Source organism: Pezoporus wallicus, unplaced genomic scaffold, assembly GCF_028554395.1.
Source record: "Pezoporus wallicus isolate ANWC-B61680 ecotype Strahan unplaced genomic scaffold, APGP_CSIRO_Pwel_v1 contig_4264, whole genome shotgun sequence".
In the NCBI taxonomy this organism is placed as follows: Eukaryota; Metazoa; Chordata; class Aves; order Psittaciformes; family Psittacidae; genus Pezoporus; species Pezoporus wallicus.
In genome coordinates, this window is record NW_026637102.1 from 255,736 (window position 1) to 277,053 (window position 21,318).

Below are 21,318 nucleotides of genomic sequence, written 5' to 3' on the forward strand. Positions count from 1 at the left end.
ATTTGAAGAGTCAGAATTTGTCGACTCTGAGGTCTAAGCTCATTTAAATTAGCAACAAAAAAAACAACTGGAGAACATTAGCAAGGAAAAATTTCAATTCTGAGAATGTGGAGGTAAAGTATGGAGTTTATTGTAAAGACACAATGTTTAATCACTGCACACAAACTCCACCAGGACTGAGATTGTCAACACGTATCATGGATAAGCCACTATAAGACTGTCTCAAGTAAAGGAGTCCTAAAATGGTGAGGATTTCTTTTCTATTATGTCAAAGAGTATTGGAAATAGGTGGGTTTAAAAATATTCACCAAGGCTAATTGATTAAAAAAAAACAATTACTGGATAGAACTATTAGTTCTATCTAATTATTATGATATGGACAAACTCAGATATTCAGGCTCCTTACATGTGCTGAAAAAGTAAACAGAAAAAATAATTAGAAAGTACGTGATTAAGGTATAGAAATGAGCCCTGCTGGACCCTAATCTTGTACTTCTTCCTGTCTAAAATTAGATATTTGCTTGTTCAGTACATTGAAAGTACTGAAGAGACAGACGGGATATATAAGTGAATACAGCAGTCCTTTTTTAATACAGTGAATTTAGCTCTACTGCAAGGACTACAAGACAAAAAAAAAAGGAAAAAAAATCACTGATATTGGTTAGTTTTCATTTAAACAAAACTAAATGATCAGATGAAAATTCTTATTTGTTTGTTAATTAAGAATGACAATGTTACACAGATTAACCTACATGCATTCTTTCTTACTGTAATACATACAGATCACACACATTAGTTCAAAATTTTTAATAAAATAAATTCAAATACATTTCTTTTTCTGTCCACAGCTCCATTGTTAAGTATCAAAGAAATACATAATTCTGAGAAACTGGAAAAAAAAAAATTTGAGCCACAAAGTTGGTATTGAATATATAAGTCAAGATCCAGTCTGTCAAATTTGTCCAGATGAAGCAAATCGATTTTAAGCCATCCACCACTTAACATAACCAATTATTGAAAGACACTGCCAAAATATTTACAATAAATAATTTACATCACTTAAAGTAAATGCTTTACAGTTTCCTGAATCAAGTGAGTAAAATCAAAAGTACCAACGCAAATCATGTATAAACAAGTCTGTAAAATAGTTCCCTCTACAAAAGGAACTGTAGAAGGAGGAAAACATGTAATAGTCTATTGCATACCATACTTTAGAAACAGTACATATATACATCTATAGCTTTCAGTACAATCTTCGTTTTCTTTTCTTGCAGAAGAGGTTGAATGTGGTCCATATGCTTAAATAAGTAAAAGCAGCAGCATGCAGTCATGTTTGTCTCCATGGTTTAAGGTATGGACAAACCTGTTTACATAAGCTAGGACTGGAAAGTATGTAAAATACTTAGACACCAATAAGCTGAATCAAGAACATTCAGCTCCACAGAAGAGGTACAGAAATGCCTTTTAAGAGTAGGCCTATACTACCTGCCTTGAGGAGATCTTTTCTAGCACTTGTCACTGTAAAAGTTCCCCCTACTTTTATTTGTGTAGCATTTTTCAGAACAGAACGTATGCCAAGTAACCAGCTTCCAAATTACAACATCTTTAATAATGTTAAATACAACTGAGCATTTTTTCTTCACACGGGAGAAGAGACAGTCATATGTACCAGTCTAAAGACAGATGCATTGTTCTTGCATACAGAACACTTGTGCAAAAAAGTAACAAAAAGATGCTTAAGTTCAGCTTCTACAGAGCTGGCAAGTATTTGCACATGAAAACCACTGCATTTTGTTCAAATCAGTTTATTTAATTTTTAAAGAACAGATGTCTACTATCTTAAAAAGCAGTATAATCGTGTGTTTAACTCCTGCAATGGTGAGAAAGCTAAATAACTAACAGCTTGAAACCCATATAAAATGTGGGTGTAATATTAAAACTGTGCAATTCTTAACATTGATCTAATGAAGCCTCGAAGATCAAGTACATAAAAGTGTTTATAGCTAACTAATAACTAATGTTTATTTTGATCTGTCCCCTGGTTTCACTCCAGGAAATTAACCACATTTTGGCAAATAAAACTGTCAGACAACAGCAGTTCCACAGCAACAGATAACCTTTTTTTTTTTTTTTAATCTTCAAGCAATTTACTCACCAATATAATTTAAGGACTGATAATGTAGTTTTATGGTAAGGTCTTTTAAAATAAAAATCAGTTGAGATGCAAGAATTGTTTCATAAGTTCATATGTAGTAAAAGCCACAGCCTGGGAAGGAATGCAACGAATGTAATTTAGAGATAAACCACGGTATAATCCTCTTCGTATTCCATGTTGTTGATACACATATTTCAGTGTCTGCATCATTGTACTGGAAAACGAAGAACTCAAATCATTATTGGATACACATATTCAGTAGTCAAAATCCCTGCAGGACACTTGTTACACTTGGTTTTTAAGAGATCTATGGAGAAAAACCTATGGGACTTCATAAAGCGTTATAGACTTTTCAGGACTCAGAACACAGCCTGAGCTTCTGCAAGAAACTTGGCCATAAGAGCCGGGAACTGGAAAGAGGACAGTGCAATCCCATCTAAAGAAGTTTAAGTCTGAAAACACCTGCCCTAATAGATACACTAAGACATTTTACACCAGAATGGCTATACATCTGTTGTCTGTCTGACAGGAAGAAGTTGAGAAGCATCCATTCTTCTTACAAATATAATACAGAGTAACAGAAACATAATTTGCTCAATGTAGCACACACTTCTTGCATTACAGATCAGTATTTAGGCTTGCATCCTATTCTCTTTCTTTGAGCACTTGATCATACTACCCATCCTTCTAAAGTTCTGCATAGAAAGTTTCTGTTTAGCTCTCTGTGTAGCTTTGTCCACAATGACAAAAAGCTAGTATTTTCTCTCAGAAGAGAAGGGCTGAAATTTGTTCTGGATATATTCGACCTTACTGAAAGCAGAATTTGATTTGTATATGCAAGAACAGTTTTCCTCACATGCTTACATTGAAACTGAGCAAATGAGTCTTGAATGCAAAACAATGTAAAAATCTCCAAGGTGCTCAATATTTCCAAGCTGTTAAAGATACTGCTGTTTGAGAACAGCTTCCATATGCCTCAAAGCTTCAAGGTTTCCTAGTTGTTTATAATCTCCTTCTCTGAAGGTATATATGCCTACTCTCCTTCAAGGCACAGCTCTCTCCAAACACAGTCACAACAACATTGTTCAATTGGGAAAGCTAAAGTCTGTAAAAGTAGGCCACACAAATTCAGAAAGTAAACCCCCTATAAAATTAACATATTTTTATTTTAAAAGTATCTGGAGTGGAAAACAGGCAAGGCTGGGGTGGGGGGGGAGGGAAGGGATTTAAGGCTGCTAAGGAAAACAGAACATCAGCTTTCACAGTAAGCAACACATACATTTGTTTATGAAAGGTCACCAAGAGAGACTACTAAGATCCAATTCATCATAGAGGAGATTAACAGTTAATCACGCTGGATTTAGACATGCAATTCCAGAAGATTGAAAGTAACCAAGATAAAACTGCCCTGCAATTTAATTCTATTGAGGCAATTTAAAATTTAGAAAGTATTTCACAATGAAAGCTGATTTAATCCTATGATTTTAAGGATATGGTACTTATATTTCTATTGGAAAATCCCAATGTGTGGGGTGTGGGATATTACCACCAATGCAAGAAAAGTCAAATAAAATCATCTTATGGAACAGACTCTGCACCATTAAAAAACACTTTGAAACATTCAGTTTCAGTAAAAGCATGCAGTCTCTCAGCAATCCTGCCAATATTAAAGGAAGACATTGCAAGCTGAGTTAATGCAAAAAAAGCGTTACTAATACAAACGCAGTATTATTAACAAAAGTGCTGTTGAGATTACCAGGTTTTTTTCCTAACCCCAGAATAATGGCAGCTATTGACTGTGTGGAAACTTACTCATTAAAAAAAAATGAATAAATCAACAACACAATAGTTTGGGGGGTTTTATTTTGTTACTTTTAAAACTAAGAATTTAACTTTGCTCAGACATCTAAAAATTCCGTTACTATGCATGAAAAGAAAATACTTACAGGCACTTTTCAGAGTCTGGGAGAACTGCTCCTAACTGCATCCGCCTACGAGTTACATCAAGGGGATATCTATAGAAAAGATATTTGAACAGCAGTTCAACCAGACATGTGATGACTATATGAATATTGTTTAAAAAAGGAATACAAAGAAGTTCACAAACAACCCCCAAGCTCCCTTTTCAGGGACTCAGGAATCTGGCTCAGATTCTCAACACAGCTGAAAGTTCTCCTAAAAAGGGAGACTTCCCTCATACAACCAAAATGAGCAAATCGGATCTCTTAATATATTCCATTTGGCATGAGTAAGGAAGATACATGAAGATCAGCTGAGACTATAAGACAGTCTGTAAAACACTAGAGAGTGAATCAAAAATAAAATTAACAGTTTAAGAATTAATAGAAAATTAATTTGTAATGCAGCGCTTCAGTGAAAAATTGATGCCATAAAAGTCCATTAAATTAATTTTATGGACAAAATAAAACATGACAAGGGCAGCAGGAAAATGGAGAAAGCAGGCAAAGTAATTTAAAAAATGCCAAATACAATACCCAAGACTTGGGTCTTTTTTTTTTTTTTGGCTTTTGTTTGGTTGGTTGTTTTTTTGTTTTGTTTTGTTTGTTCTATGGCTTCCCAGGTTACATTGTTTTGAAAATAAAGTCCAGTAATAAATTTCTGCAAGTTATATTTATGGTCAGAGTTTCATAGCTTACCAAACAAGATTCCAACTGATTTTAGGAGATCTGTCTGAATTTGTTTAATTGACTCAATGCATATATCTTTAAAGACCCTGAAGATTAAACAGATATTTAGTAAATTAAACAGTAGGAAATAACTGAATTCCTGTGTCTGTCTGACCCGATTTAAAAATTTCACTAATAATAATGAGACTTACGTAAAATCATATTTGCAGATACAAGCAGTACAGACAAACAAACAACCCCACGAACAACACCCAAACTTACGATATCGTCTGAGCTATTGCTCCAGCTATGCCACCACACAGCAGATTTACGTGTGTTTTCAAAACTAAGACATCAGGATTATCTAATGAAGGCCGTCCAAGCAAGTTAGGTGCTTGAGAAAGTCCAATGCTCTTTAAGGTACCAAAGGTAAAAAATGAAAAACCTAAAAGAAAATTTAATGTACTTTCATTAAAAAAAAGCAAACTTTGTCAATGCATCATCATAATAAACAAAAAGCTGCACTTACAGAATCATAGAATTGTTAGGGTTGGGAAGGACCTTAAGATCATCTAGTTCCAACCCCCTGCCATGGGCAGGGACACCTTACGCTGAATCATATCACTCAAGGCCTCATCCAACCTGGTCTTGAACACTGCCAGGGATGGAGCCATTCACAACCTCCCTGGGCAACCCATTCCAGTGCCTCACTACCCTAACAGGAAAGAATTTCCTTCTTACATCCAACCTAAACTTCCCCTGTTTAAGTTTTAACCCATTACCCCTTGTCCTGTCACTACAGTCCCTAATGAAAAGTCCCTCTCCAGCATCCCTATAGGCCTCCTTCAGATACTGGAAGGCTGCTATGAGGTCTCCATGCAGCCTTCTCTTCTCCAGGCTGAACAGCCCCAACTTCCTCAGCCTGTCTTCATATGGGAGGTGCTCCAGTCCCCTGATCATCCTCATGGCCCTTTTCTGGACTTGTTCCAACAGTTCCGTGTCCTTTTTATGTTGAGGACACCAGAACTGTACACAATACTCCAGGTGAGGTCTCACAAGAGCAGAGTAGAGGGGCAGGATCACCTCCTTCGAGCTGCTGGTCACGCTCCTTTTAGTGCAGCCCAGGATACAGTTGGCTTTCTGGGCTGCAAGCGCACACTGCCAGCTCATGTTCATTTTCTCATCAAGCAACACCCCCAAGTCCTTCTCCGCAGGGCTTCTCTGAATCTCTTCTGTGCCCAACCTGTAGCTGTGCCAGGGATTGCTCCGACCCAGGTGTAGGACCTTGCACTCGTCATGGTTAAACTTCATGAGGTTGGCATCAGCCCACCTCACAAGTGTGTCAAGGTCCCTCTGGATGGCATTCCTTCCCTCCAGCATATCAGCTGAACCACACAGCTTGGTGCCATCGGCAAACTTGCTGAGGGCGCACTCAATCCCACTGTCCATGTCAGCGACGAAGATGTTAAACAAGACCAGTCCCAACACCGATCCCTGAGGGACGCCACTCATTACTGGTCTCCAGCCGGACATTGAACCATTCACCACAACTCTCTGTGTGCGGCCATCCAGCCAGTTCTTTATCCACCAAGTGGTCCATCCATTAAATTGATGTCGCTCCAATTTAGAGACAAGGATGTCGTGTGGGACAGTGTCAAACACTTTACACAAGTCCAGGTAGATGACATCAACTGCTCTACCCCTGTCCATCAGTTCTGTAGCCCCATCATAGAAGGCCACCAAATTGCTCAGGCAGGATTTCCCCTTAGTGAAGCCATGCTGGCTGTCACCAAGCACCTTGTTGATTTTCATGTGCCTTAGCATGCCATCCAGGAGAATCTGCTCCAAGATTTTGCCAGGCACAGAGGTGAGACTGACTGGTCTGTAATTCCCCAGGTCATCCGTTTTCCCCTTCTTGAAAATGGGGGTTATATTTCCCTTTTTCCATTTGTCGGGAACTTCACCTGACTGCCATGATTTCTCAAATATGATGGCCAGCAGCTTCGCAACTTCATTTCCCAGCTCCTTCAAGACCCGCGGATGGATTTCATCAGGACCCATGGACTTGTGCACATTCAGATTTTTAAGATGGTCTCTCCTACAGTGGGCCCAAGGTCTTCATTCTCACAGTCCCTGCATCTGCCTTTCAAGACTTGGGTGGTCTGGTCAGAACCTTTGCCAGTGAAGACTGAGGCAAAGAAGTCATTCAGAACCTCAGCCTTCTCCAAATCCTGTGTAGCCAGTTCTCCTGAGAGCTTCCTGAGGGGGCCTACATTCTCCCTAGTCTGTTTTTTATTTGCTACGTACCTGTAGAATCCCTTCCTGTTATCTTTAATACCTCTAGCTAAGTTTAATTTTAACTGGGCCTTAGCTTTCCTAATCTGGTCCCTAGCTTCCCGGACATCCCTGTACTCTTCCCATGCCACCTGTCCTTGCTTCCACTTATTATAAGCCTCTTTTTTCAATTGAATTTTCCTCAGCAGCTCCTTATCCATCCAAGGAGGTCTCCTGGCCCTCCTGCTGCACTTCCTTCTGGTTGGGATGCAACACTCCTGAGCTTGCAGCAGGTGATCCTTGAATATCAACCAACAGTCTTGGGCCCCTCTGCCCTCTAGGGCTGTATCCCATGGAACCTTCCAAAGCAGGTTCCTGAAGAGGCCAAAGTCTGATCTTTTGAAGTCCAGGGCAGCGAGCTTGCTGCACGCTCTTCTCACTGTCCTGAGGATCTCAAATTCGAGCATCTCATGATCGCTGCATCCAAGGCTGCCCTGGAACATCACATTTCCAACGAGCCCTTCCCTGTTGGTGAGCACCAGGTCAAGCATGGCACTTCTCCTTGTCAGCTCCTCTATTACTTGCGGAAGGAAGTTGTCTTCTACACAATCGAGGAACCTCCTGGATTGCTTGTGCCGGGCCGTACCGTCCTTCCAACAGATGTCAGGGTGGTTGAAGTCACCCATGAGAACAAGGGCCTGTGAGCGTGAGGCTTTTCCTATCTGTCTATGGAGTGCTTCATCCGCAGGTTCTCCTTGATCAGGCAGTCTGTAACAGATCCCCACAGTAATGTCTCCCATAGCTATATTCCCTTTAACCCTGACCCACAAACTCTCTGTGGACTGCTCACCTGTCCCCAGACAGAGTTCCATACTCTCCAGCCTATCCCTAACATAAAGGGCAACTCCCCCTCCCTGCCTGCCAGGCCTGTCTTTCCTAAAGAGCCTGTAACCTTCCATTCCAACACTCCAGTCATAGGAGCCATCCCACCATGTTTCTGTGATGCCTATTATATCATACCCCCGTAGACGTGCACACATCTCTAATTAAAAACTATTTTCCAGTTCTTCTGGAAGTTTTTCTTCAGCAGAAAGAAATAAGATAATATTTTGAACTTCTACACTAACTTCTGTCCAAATGAATCAGTGTTTATAATTAACATTGAAATAATTCTTTAAATAAGACAGACTGAGGGTTTTAAATTACTGGATTGCTCAGGAGTTAAGAGTAACTCCTAAGATCTTTTTTAACTGAAGAAAATCTCTCATATTTTAATCATGGGTATATTTTAGCTGGGCACTTCTGAGGTTCCTCCATTCCACATGGCTTTAGGTTGTCTAAGTAGTTACATTAAAGTCACCAGCAGATGGAGCCAATACAGAGACTCTGGATCTCAATCCATAAAGCTCTCTGCTCTCATGGATCTACTTGTTTGAGAAAAAAATATCTGAAGTGCTTTCTTGTGCGAAAACCGGGAAGCAGAAGAGAAAGAGCCACTACTTTACCTCTCTTCCTCTTACCTCCAAATTTCATAAAAGATAAACTTTGCCTATTGAGGTTGCTTTAAAACACATAGATCAATTCTAGATTAAGACTGAAGAGTTGCAAATGCTTCTACAGGCCTCCCCTTTCAATCCAGTAAAAACCAGAATCTTTTTATTTTAACAGAAGCTAATTAACTAGGTGTACAAATGCATTATGTAAATTTAGTAGGGCACATAACTGCTGAAGGATTGCCATGTTCTGTTTTTAACTTACCTGCATATGGCGCCATTCCTACAATAGTTGGCATCAGCCCTCTGTAGAACCCACTAAAACCACCTTCCTTTGAAAGAAAAATACAAATACATTTTTGGCAAGAAATACAACAGATGTTCATACAAATTCACATGACAGCAATCTGATTTGCATCATCTAGCACAAAGGAGCTAAAATCAAGTTCCATTTCTTCAGCCTGAAGAATTGAGGGAACTGCTGCCACAGGATATACAGAAGTGAAAATGAAGGAGAAAAATCTACATCCAATAGAGACATCTCTGCATTATACATATCACTTCTCCCCAGGTTTTTTTTTCCTGTATCATTACTACTAGCTCTTGAAAAGCAACTCCTCTCTGCTGCTTTTGAACTCCTACTTATGTAGTCTTAGGAGCCTAAGTAGAAGCATCTAGATAATTTTTTACATTAAAGCGATTCAATGTGCACGCAATGAAGTCATGTTATTTTCCACCAAGCCACTATTTTCAATGCAGTGCAACATTCTTTAAAGAGCATACTTTGCTTTGACAGGACTGAAGATTAAAAGAAAAAATACCTTTGTGTAAATCATCTTGAATGCATGGATAATTCCCATGTACTTGTGTTCCCCTTTTACTTGGAATGCCAGACGAACTCTAACCATATCAAGAGGGTAAGTACAAATCACTGCTGTAATACCTTTATTAAAAACAAAAACAAAACAAGCAAACAAAACTCACCTACACCTTATCTGATTCTAGGATTATTTTGAAAATTAAAATTTCCTTTTGTGGCAGTGAATATAATAGCATATACAAATTATTTGGTTAACAAAACACTTAAAGTCACTTATAATCAGCAAATAGGAACACTAACTTCAGGAACACATGAAGGATTTATGTTTATACTTTGTGTTCACTGAAGTGGCACACCTAGACTTTGATTTTCCAAAGACTTATAGGCCTAACTGTATTCAAATGAACAATCTTATTTAAATCCATGGTTCATAAGCATCAGGCTAGCCAACTGCATCAGCTTTTCTGGATTGCAACCATGAAACTTAATCCAACCATAGCTTGGGAAAAAAAAAAATAAATAAAAAAGCAAACCACCAAATTTACATGTTTAATTTCAAAAAGGTTGTGTCAGAATTTGATGTGATTACTGGATATAGATATATAGATTACTGGATATAGACACATGTATCTACTGCCTCTGAAAATACTAAATATATTCTAATAGCATTTAAAGGAAAGTCAGAGTGGTAGTGATGAAAAGTACTTTGCTGCATTGCATTACTGCATTTTAATAGTTCATGTTAACACCTGCTTTAAAACTCTGACCAAAATAACCTATTTCTAGACTTAAGATGCCAAAAAAACCCAAATCTTGGTATTTATCCAGCTATGAACTGCTTCAAAACTGATTAGATGCTGACCAACTTGTACATTTGGAAACAGAACTTCAGTATATAGAACAACTCCTCCAACAGTTACCTGAGTAACAAATTATTTCCTACTGCTAGTTTTTGAGATAAACCACTCAATTGCTGACAAATGATTTGAAGGGAACAGTTAAAACTGTTTCCTAACAACAGAGGTAATTTCTAATGTCATATCACCAGCACTTAAAAAAAAAACAAAACAACCAACCAAAACAAACAAACAAAACCTAGGAAAAAGGGAAAAAGAAAGCAAAAACCGTCATGTTTCATAGCAGACTCTGAATTAGTTAAACATTACCTTTAAAAATTAGTCCTACAGAAGATAAGCACACTTTTTATGCTGGCAAGAAATTACCACCTCCTCTTTAAGTTTTAAAGTGTCTGAATAATACTTCTTTTTGTAGGTGTGTAATTTCTCCTCCTTTCCACAAGGTCAAAAGAAAACCGTAACAGGAAGGGATAAAAAAAAAAACATCAAAACCCAAACATAACTCCAACAGCAAACAAACTCTTCACAGAAAGTCATTCCTTTTTTTTTTTTTTCCTTCCTCTTAAAATCCTCTAGCTGTGAATTCTGGGGAAAAAATGGGATTTTTAATATCAGCCATAACATATGCTTTTTTGAAGCAACTGCAAGAGGCATGTTACTGCCTACTTGTGATCAGTTTTGGGACACAAAGATTTACTGGTGAAATCAACAAAATTACTCATGTCTATTCCTTAATTATGAGTTGTCAGAAATCAAATCACAGCATCTTAAGGCTGATTTCCTGTCCTGAGGAAGCAAAGACTATCCCAGATAATGAGAGCAGAGATAAAAATTTCCCCCATGGTCAGTTAAACAGGACAGAATTGGAAGGATCTCAACACTCACGAGATATATACTGCAATTCCCAGTGTCTGGATTGAGACAGTCAGTATCCTCCCAGATCCATACCATTTTCTAATTGCATTTACTAAAAGTAAAAACTAAAAACATGTTTTCTGTAAAAGTTTTATGTAATTTGAGTTGATTCTAGATAACATCTGGTATTTTTTAGCTTTTTTGATTTTTTTATGTTCATCAAGTGCAGGGTAGGAAGTACACATTTTTGTTCAGATTTTTCAATTAGAAAATACAAAAATACTTAGATTTGCAAAATCACCCTGTGATATAGGTGTTATTTGATCATTTTGTTTCCTAAACCCCACTGACCTCTATGATTTCTCTATCTTCTCTCCAGCTGTCTTTCCTTAGAAGTTATATACCATCTATCTGTTAATGAGGTGTTACAACTGAAATTTGAATCACACAAGACTCAGGAAATTTCAGAGTTAAAGTTTCCACATTAACTTTAACTTGGCCTCCTTAAATATATGCATTACAATAGGTTTTTCTTTTCTCTTACTCCACTGCCCCCATCCTCATTGCCTTGTTTTCCCTGTGGATATGCTTTTGATCCTGTTTATCAGTTACAGAAGATACTCAGAAGTTTCCCACCACTTTGAAACTAATTCTGTTGACTGCTAGTAATGTTGGAAACACTGACATAAGCAACACTTAAGTATCAGTAGTGTAAACAGAAGTGAAAGCAGACAGCTCTGTGGGTACTTGGTGTAAAGATGACAAAAAGGAAAGAGAAACAAGGGTTATCCATTTTCAACTGCGTAATGTTGGGCTCCGGGAAACTGTGAAGACCCCTTTCTACCAACACTGAGGTGCATGTAGCGTGCTATCTCCTTTAGTCAGTTAAACTTGGAAGAAACAGAGTATTATCCCTTATTGGAGCTAGCAAGAAGCTAAGCCACAGGATTTAAAGCAAGAAATATTAACAGTTGCTTTTAAAAGTTTTTTCTTATTTGTTTGCAAACCTAGATAACTTCTGTATCAGATTTCAAACTCTATGTTCTTCTTAGGGCCTCCTTTCTCCTCCTAGTTTCTTGGCATACTCAAGGTAAGTAGTAGGACACTCACATGTGATAGTATTACTATACCTGACTGCTGTATTGATTTCACCACATGCCCAAGTCTAGCTCATCTATGCAGCTTTGGGGTTCTCCATACCATACTATTGAGTATATTGTATTTAAATGCACCACATGAAACATTTCATTTGATCACGGTTTCCAGGTAGTACTGTATATTAATTTTAATTCTATTACTTAAGCACACAAACCAGATTTAACCAGTAAGATGCCTCAAACAATGCCAGATGCTATTAATTTATCTATGCAAAGAATTCCAGCATGTCCAACACTGCCAGAGTTAAGCTGATTAGTCAGTGTTTTCACAGTGCCTCAAGTCAGGTTCCAGGTCTCTGACAAGGGTCCCAAAATAGCTAATAAGCTTTTTCTTTGGGGAAGGCGGAAGAGGAGAGGAAGGGTTTGTTCTTTAATACAGTTAAAGCTGGAGGGAAAGAATGAAATTTTTAAAGAAGAAGAAAAAAAACACAAACAAAACAACAACAAAAAAAAACTACACTCAATGAAAAACCACCTAGGTATTTTTTCCACTTCTTTCAGATACAAAGCCAGCCAAGGTCTGGAACATATCTTGCCAAATGTGTTTTGCTGAGTTTTAGGATCTTTGAATTGTTTCACTTCATTCTCTTTCGTTTTCTTCTGATGGCATGCAAAACCAAAATACTTTCATAAGATCTTTCTAGTTTAACTAAAGCTAGTGCTAACAAATCCCATTATTTTTATTCCAAAAAGAAGCTAAATATTAATATTCATGTCATAACTACTTATAAAACAGTATTAAGCCTAAAAACTACAAATTAAAAGCACACAAAGAACCACCTCAACTAAAAAACAGTCCACTATTACTTAGCTTTCTCTGTTTTTTCTTAGCTACTTATGGCTGAATGACTAGCAAAAGGAAAACAGAAATGTATAATCATACTACGTACTGGCAGTTTAAAATGGGATTTTTCTACTGATACTGCACTAATTGATAAATTATGCTTTTTAACATTCATAGAATCATAGAATAATTAGGGTTGGAAAGGACCTTAAGATCATCAAGTTCCAACCCCCCTGCCATGGGCAGGGACACCTCGCACTAAACCAGATCACCCAAGGCCTCATCCAACCTAGTCTTGATCACATGTATGATCCAAGAAGTATCATGACACTCCTCCATTGCATGTTGAAAAGTACAGACATTCCTAGCAAATCCAAAAAATCCACCCGTTTAAGGGCAGATTCTTCCAATTCTCTCTAATTCTATGGACTTATATTCAACATAGTAGAAACGGCAGTCAGGCTGATGAGCCAATTCTATTGAAACCTGCATCTTGATCTTGATGAGGCTGGATTTTTCTTTTTTTTAAGCCATAATGAACACAGTAAAAAAATGTGCTTTACAACACAGCACAGAATTAAATGCTTGAACAAATATATTTTAAAGAATACTTAAACAGTTTTCAGTTAGGCAACTATTTGTTCTATTAACCATTTACTAGTACTTTTGCTTAATACAAATCTGCAACAGTTTGACCTGAGAACACATCAAATCATCCTCTAAACAAATACTAACTTTCCAGCAAAAGGGATGTCTGAAATCAAGTACAGAACTATACCTGCCATGGATCCAGCCATTAATCGATGCACATGTCCTGAAATCCCAAGTTGCTTCTTTATTACCTACAAAATACAGCACATTTACAATAATCGTACATCAGAAAATACAGGGAAGTACATCACAGTTTATTAGCACATTAATGCAACCTCCGCAGCTGTTTCCAAAAAGTTTACAACACTACAATTTCAAACCAAATCACTTAATTACTGATAGAGGAATTTTCTGAGCATTCCTGCTGTTACCAAGTTCCTATTAAAAACACGAAAGTGCCAAAATTCTACTAACAAGGCAGAATGATTAGTTAAAAGTATTTGTACTTTTTCCTTCAGACACTAGGCTGATTAGTTATCTTTAACATGTTATACAAGGCAAACCGAACACTATCCTTGCATGAGAGAATGAAAAGGACACTGAGAAAAGCTGAAAAGTGAGACATTTGAGATGAGTAAATTTTTCTTCTACACACAGTACATGAAACATACTCCTATAAGGCTGTTTTTAAGACTTTAACTAGATTTAATAAAAAAATGCAAGCTTTTATCAAATAACAGGCTATTTAAGAAGCAATTTCTGCTATCAAGAAAATAATTTCGTATCTTCCTTTATATTTTTTCCCATTCTATACATTTTTGCAAAACATCTTGAATGTTGTTGTCAATTAATAAATAAATTGCTCTGATGCCAAATGGTTTCTCAAAATTTGCAGATTTGTAAATCATTTCATTATAAAGCATGGCATGGAGTCTTTCATTCAACATAACATAAAACAAGCACAAATCAACAGCATTTATGATTATACCACAAAAAAAGAAACTGTAACGCTTGTAACAATTACTTTGTATCAGCCTCCTGAAATTTGCTCTTTAGAGAAGGGAACACAATGTCAGTCTCACTGTCTTCAGTAAAGATCATGCAATTTACTTCACTGGGTATTCAATCTGACCTTCCGAACGCAGCATTCCTTATTGCTAACAGTAAAATGGTATTCTTCACCACACATACGGAAAGTTTAAAACATGTTCATGTTAATACCTGACCTCCAAAAGAAGTTACATGGATTTATTATGTATTATTGTATTAAATGCACGAGAGCAGAAAGGAATCCACCAATTTTGTACAACCCTGAAATAAGCATTTTCTCTTCCAGGTCATTTCTATCTAGAGCCTGACATAGTCATTTGTCAGGTCAAATATAACAGTCATATCAAGACAGATTTTCAAATTTAAGTTATTCTATCCATCAAGTACTAAGAATCCCAACACAATAGGTTCCATTTCACGTTTTGTTGCTACATTATTCACAAAGGGCTACTTTATAACAACATAAACAGCAGCAGATTTGAGATTAGTTTTTTTTTTCATTAAAAAAAGAAATAGTACTCTCACAATACAAAGGTACAAAAATCAGTGGGTTTTTTTTCCCCTTAAGCAATACTACAAAAAGTTTCACTGGTGTCCTGACATTTTTAACAGGTAGATTTCAGAAAGCAACCTTAGAAAAGACATCAGCTAATTAATATTGTAAAAGTGTCAGTGTTAGTTTTGACCACTTAAAGAATCTGTATTCATTGTAGGCAGGGGGAAAAAAAAAAAAAAACAACAAACCACAAAATAAATACAACTACCTTTTTATATTGGTCAAATGCCATAAACTGAATTGCGCCATATGGAAAGATTCTAATCATCATTGCCCCGTTTCCTTTATACAGCCCAAGGTAACCTTCCTTTCTGGGTACAGCACACAATGTAGAAAACACTCCTGCCAGCAATACAAAAAAAGATATTTTTTGTGGGGAGGGGAAAAAAATAAATCAAGCAAATATTAATAACAGTAAGTATGCATAGAACTGAGGCTGGATAGTGTTGCCTATTAACTGTGAGAGCGGAAAAATCCACTTTCAATGCCTAAACACTGCCATAAGCAGGAGATTTAAGGTTAAGCCTTATCAGTTTTCTCACCTCCCAGACTCAGTGAACCTCTTTCCAAATCACACATTCAGGCCCCATAACTTCCTGGACTGCAAGCAATCCTACTGCAGATGATGCTGTCCACCCACAGAAGCTAATACTAGCAACAGAAGGAAAGAAACTGGTTGACTTGCAATTCAGCCAATTCAAAATAAATACTTCAAAATCTAAAACCGTGGGAAAACAATCTGATATTGCTACATGCCATCATGAATGAAAGGAAGTAAACGAGTTTAAGACTGTCACTACTTCCACATTAAACATTTCACACTTCCTGTCCCAGGATTGTTGCAATGTAAAGCAATCCTGTTCCCTTAATAGGCAAGAAATAATGCAAGATCACACAAAGTTTGGGAAAAACCTACAGTTTTATTACAAACATATTATCAGTTTGCACAATTGCTATAAAATGGAGTTTTAAATTCTTTTTTAAACTAACAGTTAAACAGTTTTCATTCATATGCAACCATTTAATTATGTAAGAGCTGAACATGAAAAAGGCTTACACATTTATCTTACTTTCAGACAATAAAAAAAAAAGTAGTTGAAAAACTTCAAATGGAAGTTTCACTAAAACAAGTATTATTTAGTTTCTGGAATTCAAGATGTCATACAAATACTTATGCCATGATTAAAATTTCTCTCTATTGTCATGAGGAGTTACTGTTCTTATTTCTTAAAACACATGCTCCAAGAGCCAAACCAATGCCAGACCAAGGGCAGCAAAAACATTTAGTGAGGGCTTTGATTAACTAATCAATCCATCACGTCTCTGCACTTACAGGTATCTCACCCACATAATTTTCTTCTTTGCCTACATGTAACAAGGATATGCAGTCAAGTCAGACACATTTCAAATAATCAGCATCATATCTAATACCCTAAATAGGGAATAATAGAAGATTTTATTTGCTAATTATGGCACAGTACAAAGCAGACAGAAAATAAAAATGTAATATATCAGTCAAACCAATGATTTCAGCCTTCAATTCTTAGACTGCACATCTGAGTGCCTACTTATGTTACCAAAACACTACCCTACTTGTGTTTCCCTTTTTGGTACAGTCAAGTGAATATATTCACAAAAACTCCACTGAATTCTGTTTCTGTTTAGTGTCTGAGGGGAAAAATTCCAAAGTTTCATTACATGTAGAATTAACCTATTCCATTTGTTTTCTTGACAATGTAACACACTTATATTCAGAACCTAAGTTATGACATATTTCAAACACGTATGACATAAAATACCTCAAATGCTATGCACAAGAGGGCACTGTTACAGCCCCACAGAGAATGGTTCTGAACATGCTAACTGTAGGTTTCTTTTCTCACCGTGATGCAACACAGATGCAGAAGACAGATCGGCTGCACAAATCCACTTCTACCTTCAATTCACAACCACCATGCTACTGTCTGTAAGCGAGCACGTGTGAGTTTTGCAGGATTCAGTGGTCGCTATCTTATAATCACCATCACCCGTGAACAAGGGCTGCTGAGCCCTGAGAACTGGCAATCGCTGTGGCAGACTGCAGCAGCTACTAGCAGTAGTGATGGTTCTTACGTAAATGATCCAAGCTTTGAACCTGTGATTACCAATCTCTTCGCAGGCTTCAGTGAGGGGAAGATCAAGCCGAGCTCTTAGATGCCTTATTGAGGATTATTCTGACATCTCAATCTCTAACACACCAACCAATGCCACAACTTACTTCCACAGGGCTTTGCTTTTCTTCTTAAACGCTAACAAAATATGGCACAGAGACTGACAATGCTGATGCAACCTTCTGTCCAGTCAATGCCATTTTTTTTTAATCAGCCACATCATATATATGATATATCGTATATATATGCCCAAGCCATACACATTGAATTTAAAACAAAAAATGAGACACACAGCAGCCATCTTACCTAGGTGTTTGTAATGGTGGTTATGAGCTTGCAGCAAAATCTTTACTCGATCCAGTGGTGCAGTAGTTGTTTTGGCACAACATCCTGCAACACCTTTCCAAGAGGGGAAACAGAAAAGTGATGGGTTGCAGAAGTTCCTTACATCAGAGACAAATAAGGTATTTCTTAAAAAAAAAAAAAATTAAATGCAATAGGGGAGGAGAAACTCTGGAACTGAAAAAAGTTCTTATGATGAGTAAACAGTCTCTATTAGAAATAAACTACAAAACCCTTAAATCCTTAATGAAACATATAAACTACTTTTCCAGATTACAAAAACCCAGAACTCCACTGCTCTCAGTTGCTGAAGTCACAGCAGAACCTTTCAGAGAAAGCTGCTGAGTTTTCCACCTGGTTTCCTTCTGCGGAAAACGGCCCTGGCTACTCTCCCAGAGGAGTGAGATACGCGTCCACCGTGTACCCTGCGCTGCTTCAGAGCCAGAGATGCAACAGCGAGCACAGACTGACATGAAAAATTTAAATAAACGAAACATCTTTCTATCGCCTTGCAGAGCGGGCAAATGGGACGACACCCCGTGGCAAGAACAAAGAGGCTTTTTCCGTCAGAGGTTAGTAACACGGGACTATGCCTGCGAGGCTGGCTCCAGCTTCACAATCCCTGAATCTTCACAACCGCAGTCGCAACTGCTTCCGGAAAGAGACAGCCAACCTTTCCCCCACACCCCGACGAGGGCTAGAGCTCTCGGACTCTTTAATTGCGACTGCCCAGGACTCCTCACTGGTGCTGATAAGCGCGCGAATCACTCGCCTGTACCGAGCCACCGCGCACAAGCATATCGGGGAGGGAGGGGGGCCGGGGGGGAATGAAACCCCCGCTTCCCCTAGCGATGATCCTCTCGACAGCAGCTTTACAGGGGACACTGACATGGAAGTGACCTCTGCCCTCCCCCCACTCTGCACCCCGGGCCGCCCGGCCTGCTCTCCCACTCCTTGCAGCCCGTGGAAGGCCCGCACAGACCAGGCACCGCACGCCGCCGGGCAGGGACCCGCCCGGGGCACCCACCTCCAGCGATGAAGGAGCGCAGCCAGTAGAAGTCGCGGTGTGCCGCGCCCGGGGGCAGCGCGGCACCGGGCCCCGCCGCCGCCGGGGAAGCCATGGGGCAGGGCCAGGCCGGGTGCGGACGGCGGCGGCTCCCTCAGGCGGCGAGCGGGCACCGCATGGGGCAGCGGCGCCCCAGCCGCGGCGTAGGGGCGGAGCTCGGGGCGGCCCGAGATGAGCTATGGCCGGGACCGGCAAGCCGCGCCGAGGCGCCTGCTTATCGCGTCAGAGTCGGGGAGGCGGGCTTGGGGAGGCCTTGGGTGGCCGGGGAGAGCTGCGAGTTAATCCGGCCGGAGCCGGCGGTGTGGCCGGTGGTCGCCGTGTACTCAGTCCGGTGCAGTGGGGAGGATGGCTGAACGGGGAGCCAGCTCCTTAGCCGGCCGTGTGAATTGTCAGTACCCCCGGGAACGGCTTGTTGCTGGTTGAAAAAGGTCATCGATGCCCTACTGTTCCGACGTAGACGTATTTGTACACGTGTGTGTGCATGCAACCAAAGCATAAATAGTGTTAATTAGGCTATACAGTAAAATACATCAATTTTATAAAGCGTTTAAATGGTTACTTAAACCTCATACTAGAACATAGGTATTTCTTTTGTCTACAATTATGGTTTCATAGTAAAAAAAAACTGAGTTTTTATTCCTATTCACGTTTCAAACTGCATTGGAAAGGAAAGTAGATACTGAAAAAACAACCAACAAACAGCTTTTTTAGAATCAGAAGGGTCAAGGCCAGGGTCGTCTCTGCAACTGCCAACATTTTTTGTGATTTTTTAGGTTTTCTGCAAGGTCTCTTCTGAATACAGTACATGGGGCTTTCCAGGAGGCATTTAGTTAAACTTTTGTCCTTAACTCTTGGAAAACACCCTCAGATGGTCTGAGTGCTGGTGCATGGTGTAAGGAAGGTGAGCATACCTGATGCCAGACACTGGTGGGAAAGTCAATGCTGTCAGCTTTTCTCTCAGTTTTCCACTGTTACTCATCTATTTTTCAGGTGTATTTTGCCTCATCATCTTGACCAGAGTTTCCAGTATTTCAGATACCAAAGTCTCCCCTCTAAAAGTCAGTCTTTCAACGTGAAAAGTCAGTTCTCAATGCTTGCACAAGTAAAATGAACCCATTTCCAAACAATCTTGTTGGAACATTTTTTTCTTCCTGCTTGTGTCAAAATGCCTTCAAGAGGAAATACCCATTTTTTTCCTTCAAATTTTTTCCCTAAAATTAATGTTTTTCTGCATTGACAAAACTTTATTTTGCTGTTTGATCATTATGTCATTTATATACTTGGGAAATGACTGTTACAGTATACATTTTTTTCCAATAATAAAAAAATGCACAGCAAAGGTGGGCAGATTTCTTCGACAGCATACAGATTAAGTCCTTTATAGCAGAAAACTCTAAAGACTTTTACATTTTTTAATATACCCAGGAAATTCATAATTTTTGTTCAAGCCACTCTGATAGTTAAGTCTTTAATGGAAAAGCAGTTGTTCTGTGTGTGGTTGAAGCAAGCTTTGTAGTCACTGTTGATATGGTTTTCCCCAACCAGTTTGTGTTCTTTTGGGATTCTGCTCAGGAAAAGCCTACCACCACCACAGCAGTCATACTGCTTTAGCAGCTCCAGCTGTAGAAACTTAATCTATTTACTGCTTTCCCACAGAAAAGTGTTGCAACTACACTAACAGCTGAAAGTCATCTAATTTCTAGAGTTTCACCAATGACTAGACAAATCGGGTAACTGCATATATGGGCTATTACTTGCTTTAGATACAGGCAAGGTATTTCAGGAGGGTACTGTGTTAACCCTTGTAATTTAGAGAAGTATGCAGTGTGAATGCATACTGCTTAGGAAAGCAATAAGAAACCTGTATTGCAAAGTTAAACAGAACATTTCCTAGAAATATAGTAACACATAAAAGAATTCAGCAGTGAGCTTTATGCATTCTTGCTGCTGTCACTTCATCTTTTTACCTTGAAACATTTCTGCCGTTTGCAGGATTTCTCTGCTGACTTCTCTTTTATGAGCCATTCTTAGAAGTCATCAGCATTTTTAATGCCACTCAGATTGTACTTATGCCTGACACTACATCATCCTTCCCTAGCAGATTGATGGTAAACAGGGGAAGACATTAAAGTCAAGATGCTCAAGAGCAGAGCTCCTAACTTAAGGAATAATTCAAGCAGGTAGATAGTTTTATAAATAGCTGTAATTTGTGTCTGATTTTTTTGTTGTTGAAGATGCTTATTTTCATAAAGATATTTCAAATATTTATCAATTGAAATAAATTATCAAGTCTAAAGTTAGATAAGCTATTTTCATGACAGTTGTTGCCAAAAAGATTATTTTCAGTGCTTTTACTATGCTGATTTACATCAAGCTCTGTTTTGAGACAGTTTTACAAATTATCCTCAAGAATTATGCCTCTGGACTATAGACATCAGAAATATTTTTTTCCCCCACTTTATACTTGCTTCTGGTCTTTACTAGTTAGCAATCTGAAGTGACTTCTATCTAGTTGTCTGTTCTTTTGCCCCAAACCTTATC

General features: G+C 38.6%; 2 protein-coding genes across 14 annotated transcripts in view; one reads left to right on the plus strand and one right to left on the minus strand.

Moving 5' to 3' along the window:
- Positions 1–792: 792 nt before the first annotated feature.
- On the minus strand, positions 793–18,937 carry SLC25A16 (solute carrier family 25 member 16). 9 transcript variants are annotated; one of them, XM_057403267.1, is made up of 10 exons: positions 17,676–17,768; positions 17,103–17,183; positions 15,762–15,870; positions 15,428–15,561; positions 13,801–13,864; positions 9,371–9,492; positions 8,815–8,881; positions 5,065–5,227; positions 4,102–4,170; positions 793–2,369 (listed from the first exon to the last, which is right to left on the minus strand). In XM_057403267.1, exons 3-10 carry the CDS (start codon positions 15,796–15,798, stop codon positions 2,213–2,215), a joined length of 813 nt encoding a protein of 270 aa, XP_057259250.1. In that variant the 5' UTR covers positions 15,799–15,870; positions 17,103–17,183; positions 17,676–17,768; the 3' UTR covers positions 793–2,212. The 9 variants fall into 9 exon arrangements, 8 of the variants coding, with proteins under 8 accessions (XP_057259250.1, XP_057259247.1, XP_057259249.1 ...); XR_008971443.1 differs by lacking the exons at positions 15,762–15,870; positions 17,103–17,183 and adding exons at positions 4,813–4,889; positions 18,739–18,937 and having other exon boundaries at positions 2,236–2,369; XM_057403264.1 differs by lacking the exons at positions 15,762–15,870; positions 17,103–17,183 and adding an exon at positions 18,739–18,935.
- TET1 (tet methylcytosine dioxygenase 1) overlaps positions 9,348–21,318 on the plus strand; it is an 83,452-nt gene continuing 71,481 nt past the window's right edge. For 3 of the 5 annotated variants that reach the window (XM_057403258.1, XM_057403262.1, XM_057403263.1), the window contains exon 1: positions 9,349–9,466. The gene's annotated coding sequence lies outside the window, so the exon portion shown is untranslated. Of the gene's footprint in view, positions 9,467–19,595; positions 19,679–21,318 lie in introns of those variants that run through there. The other 2 variants (XM_057403259.1, XM_057403261.1) reach the window with 2 other exon arrangements.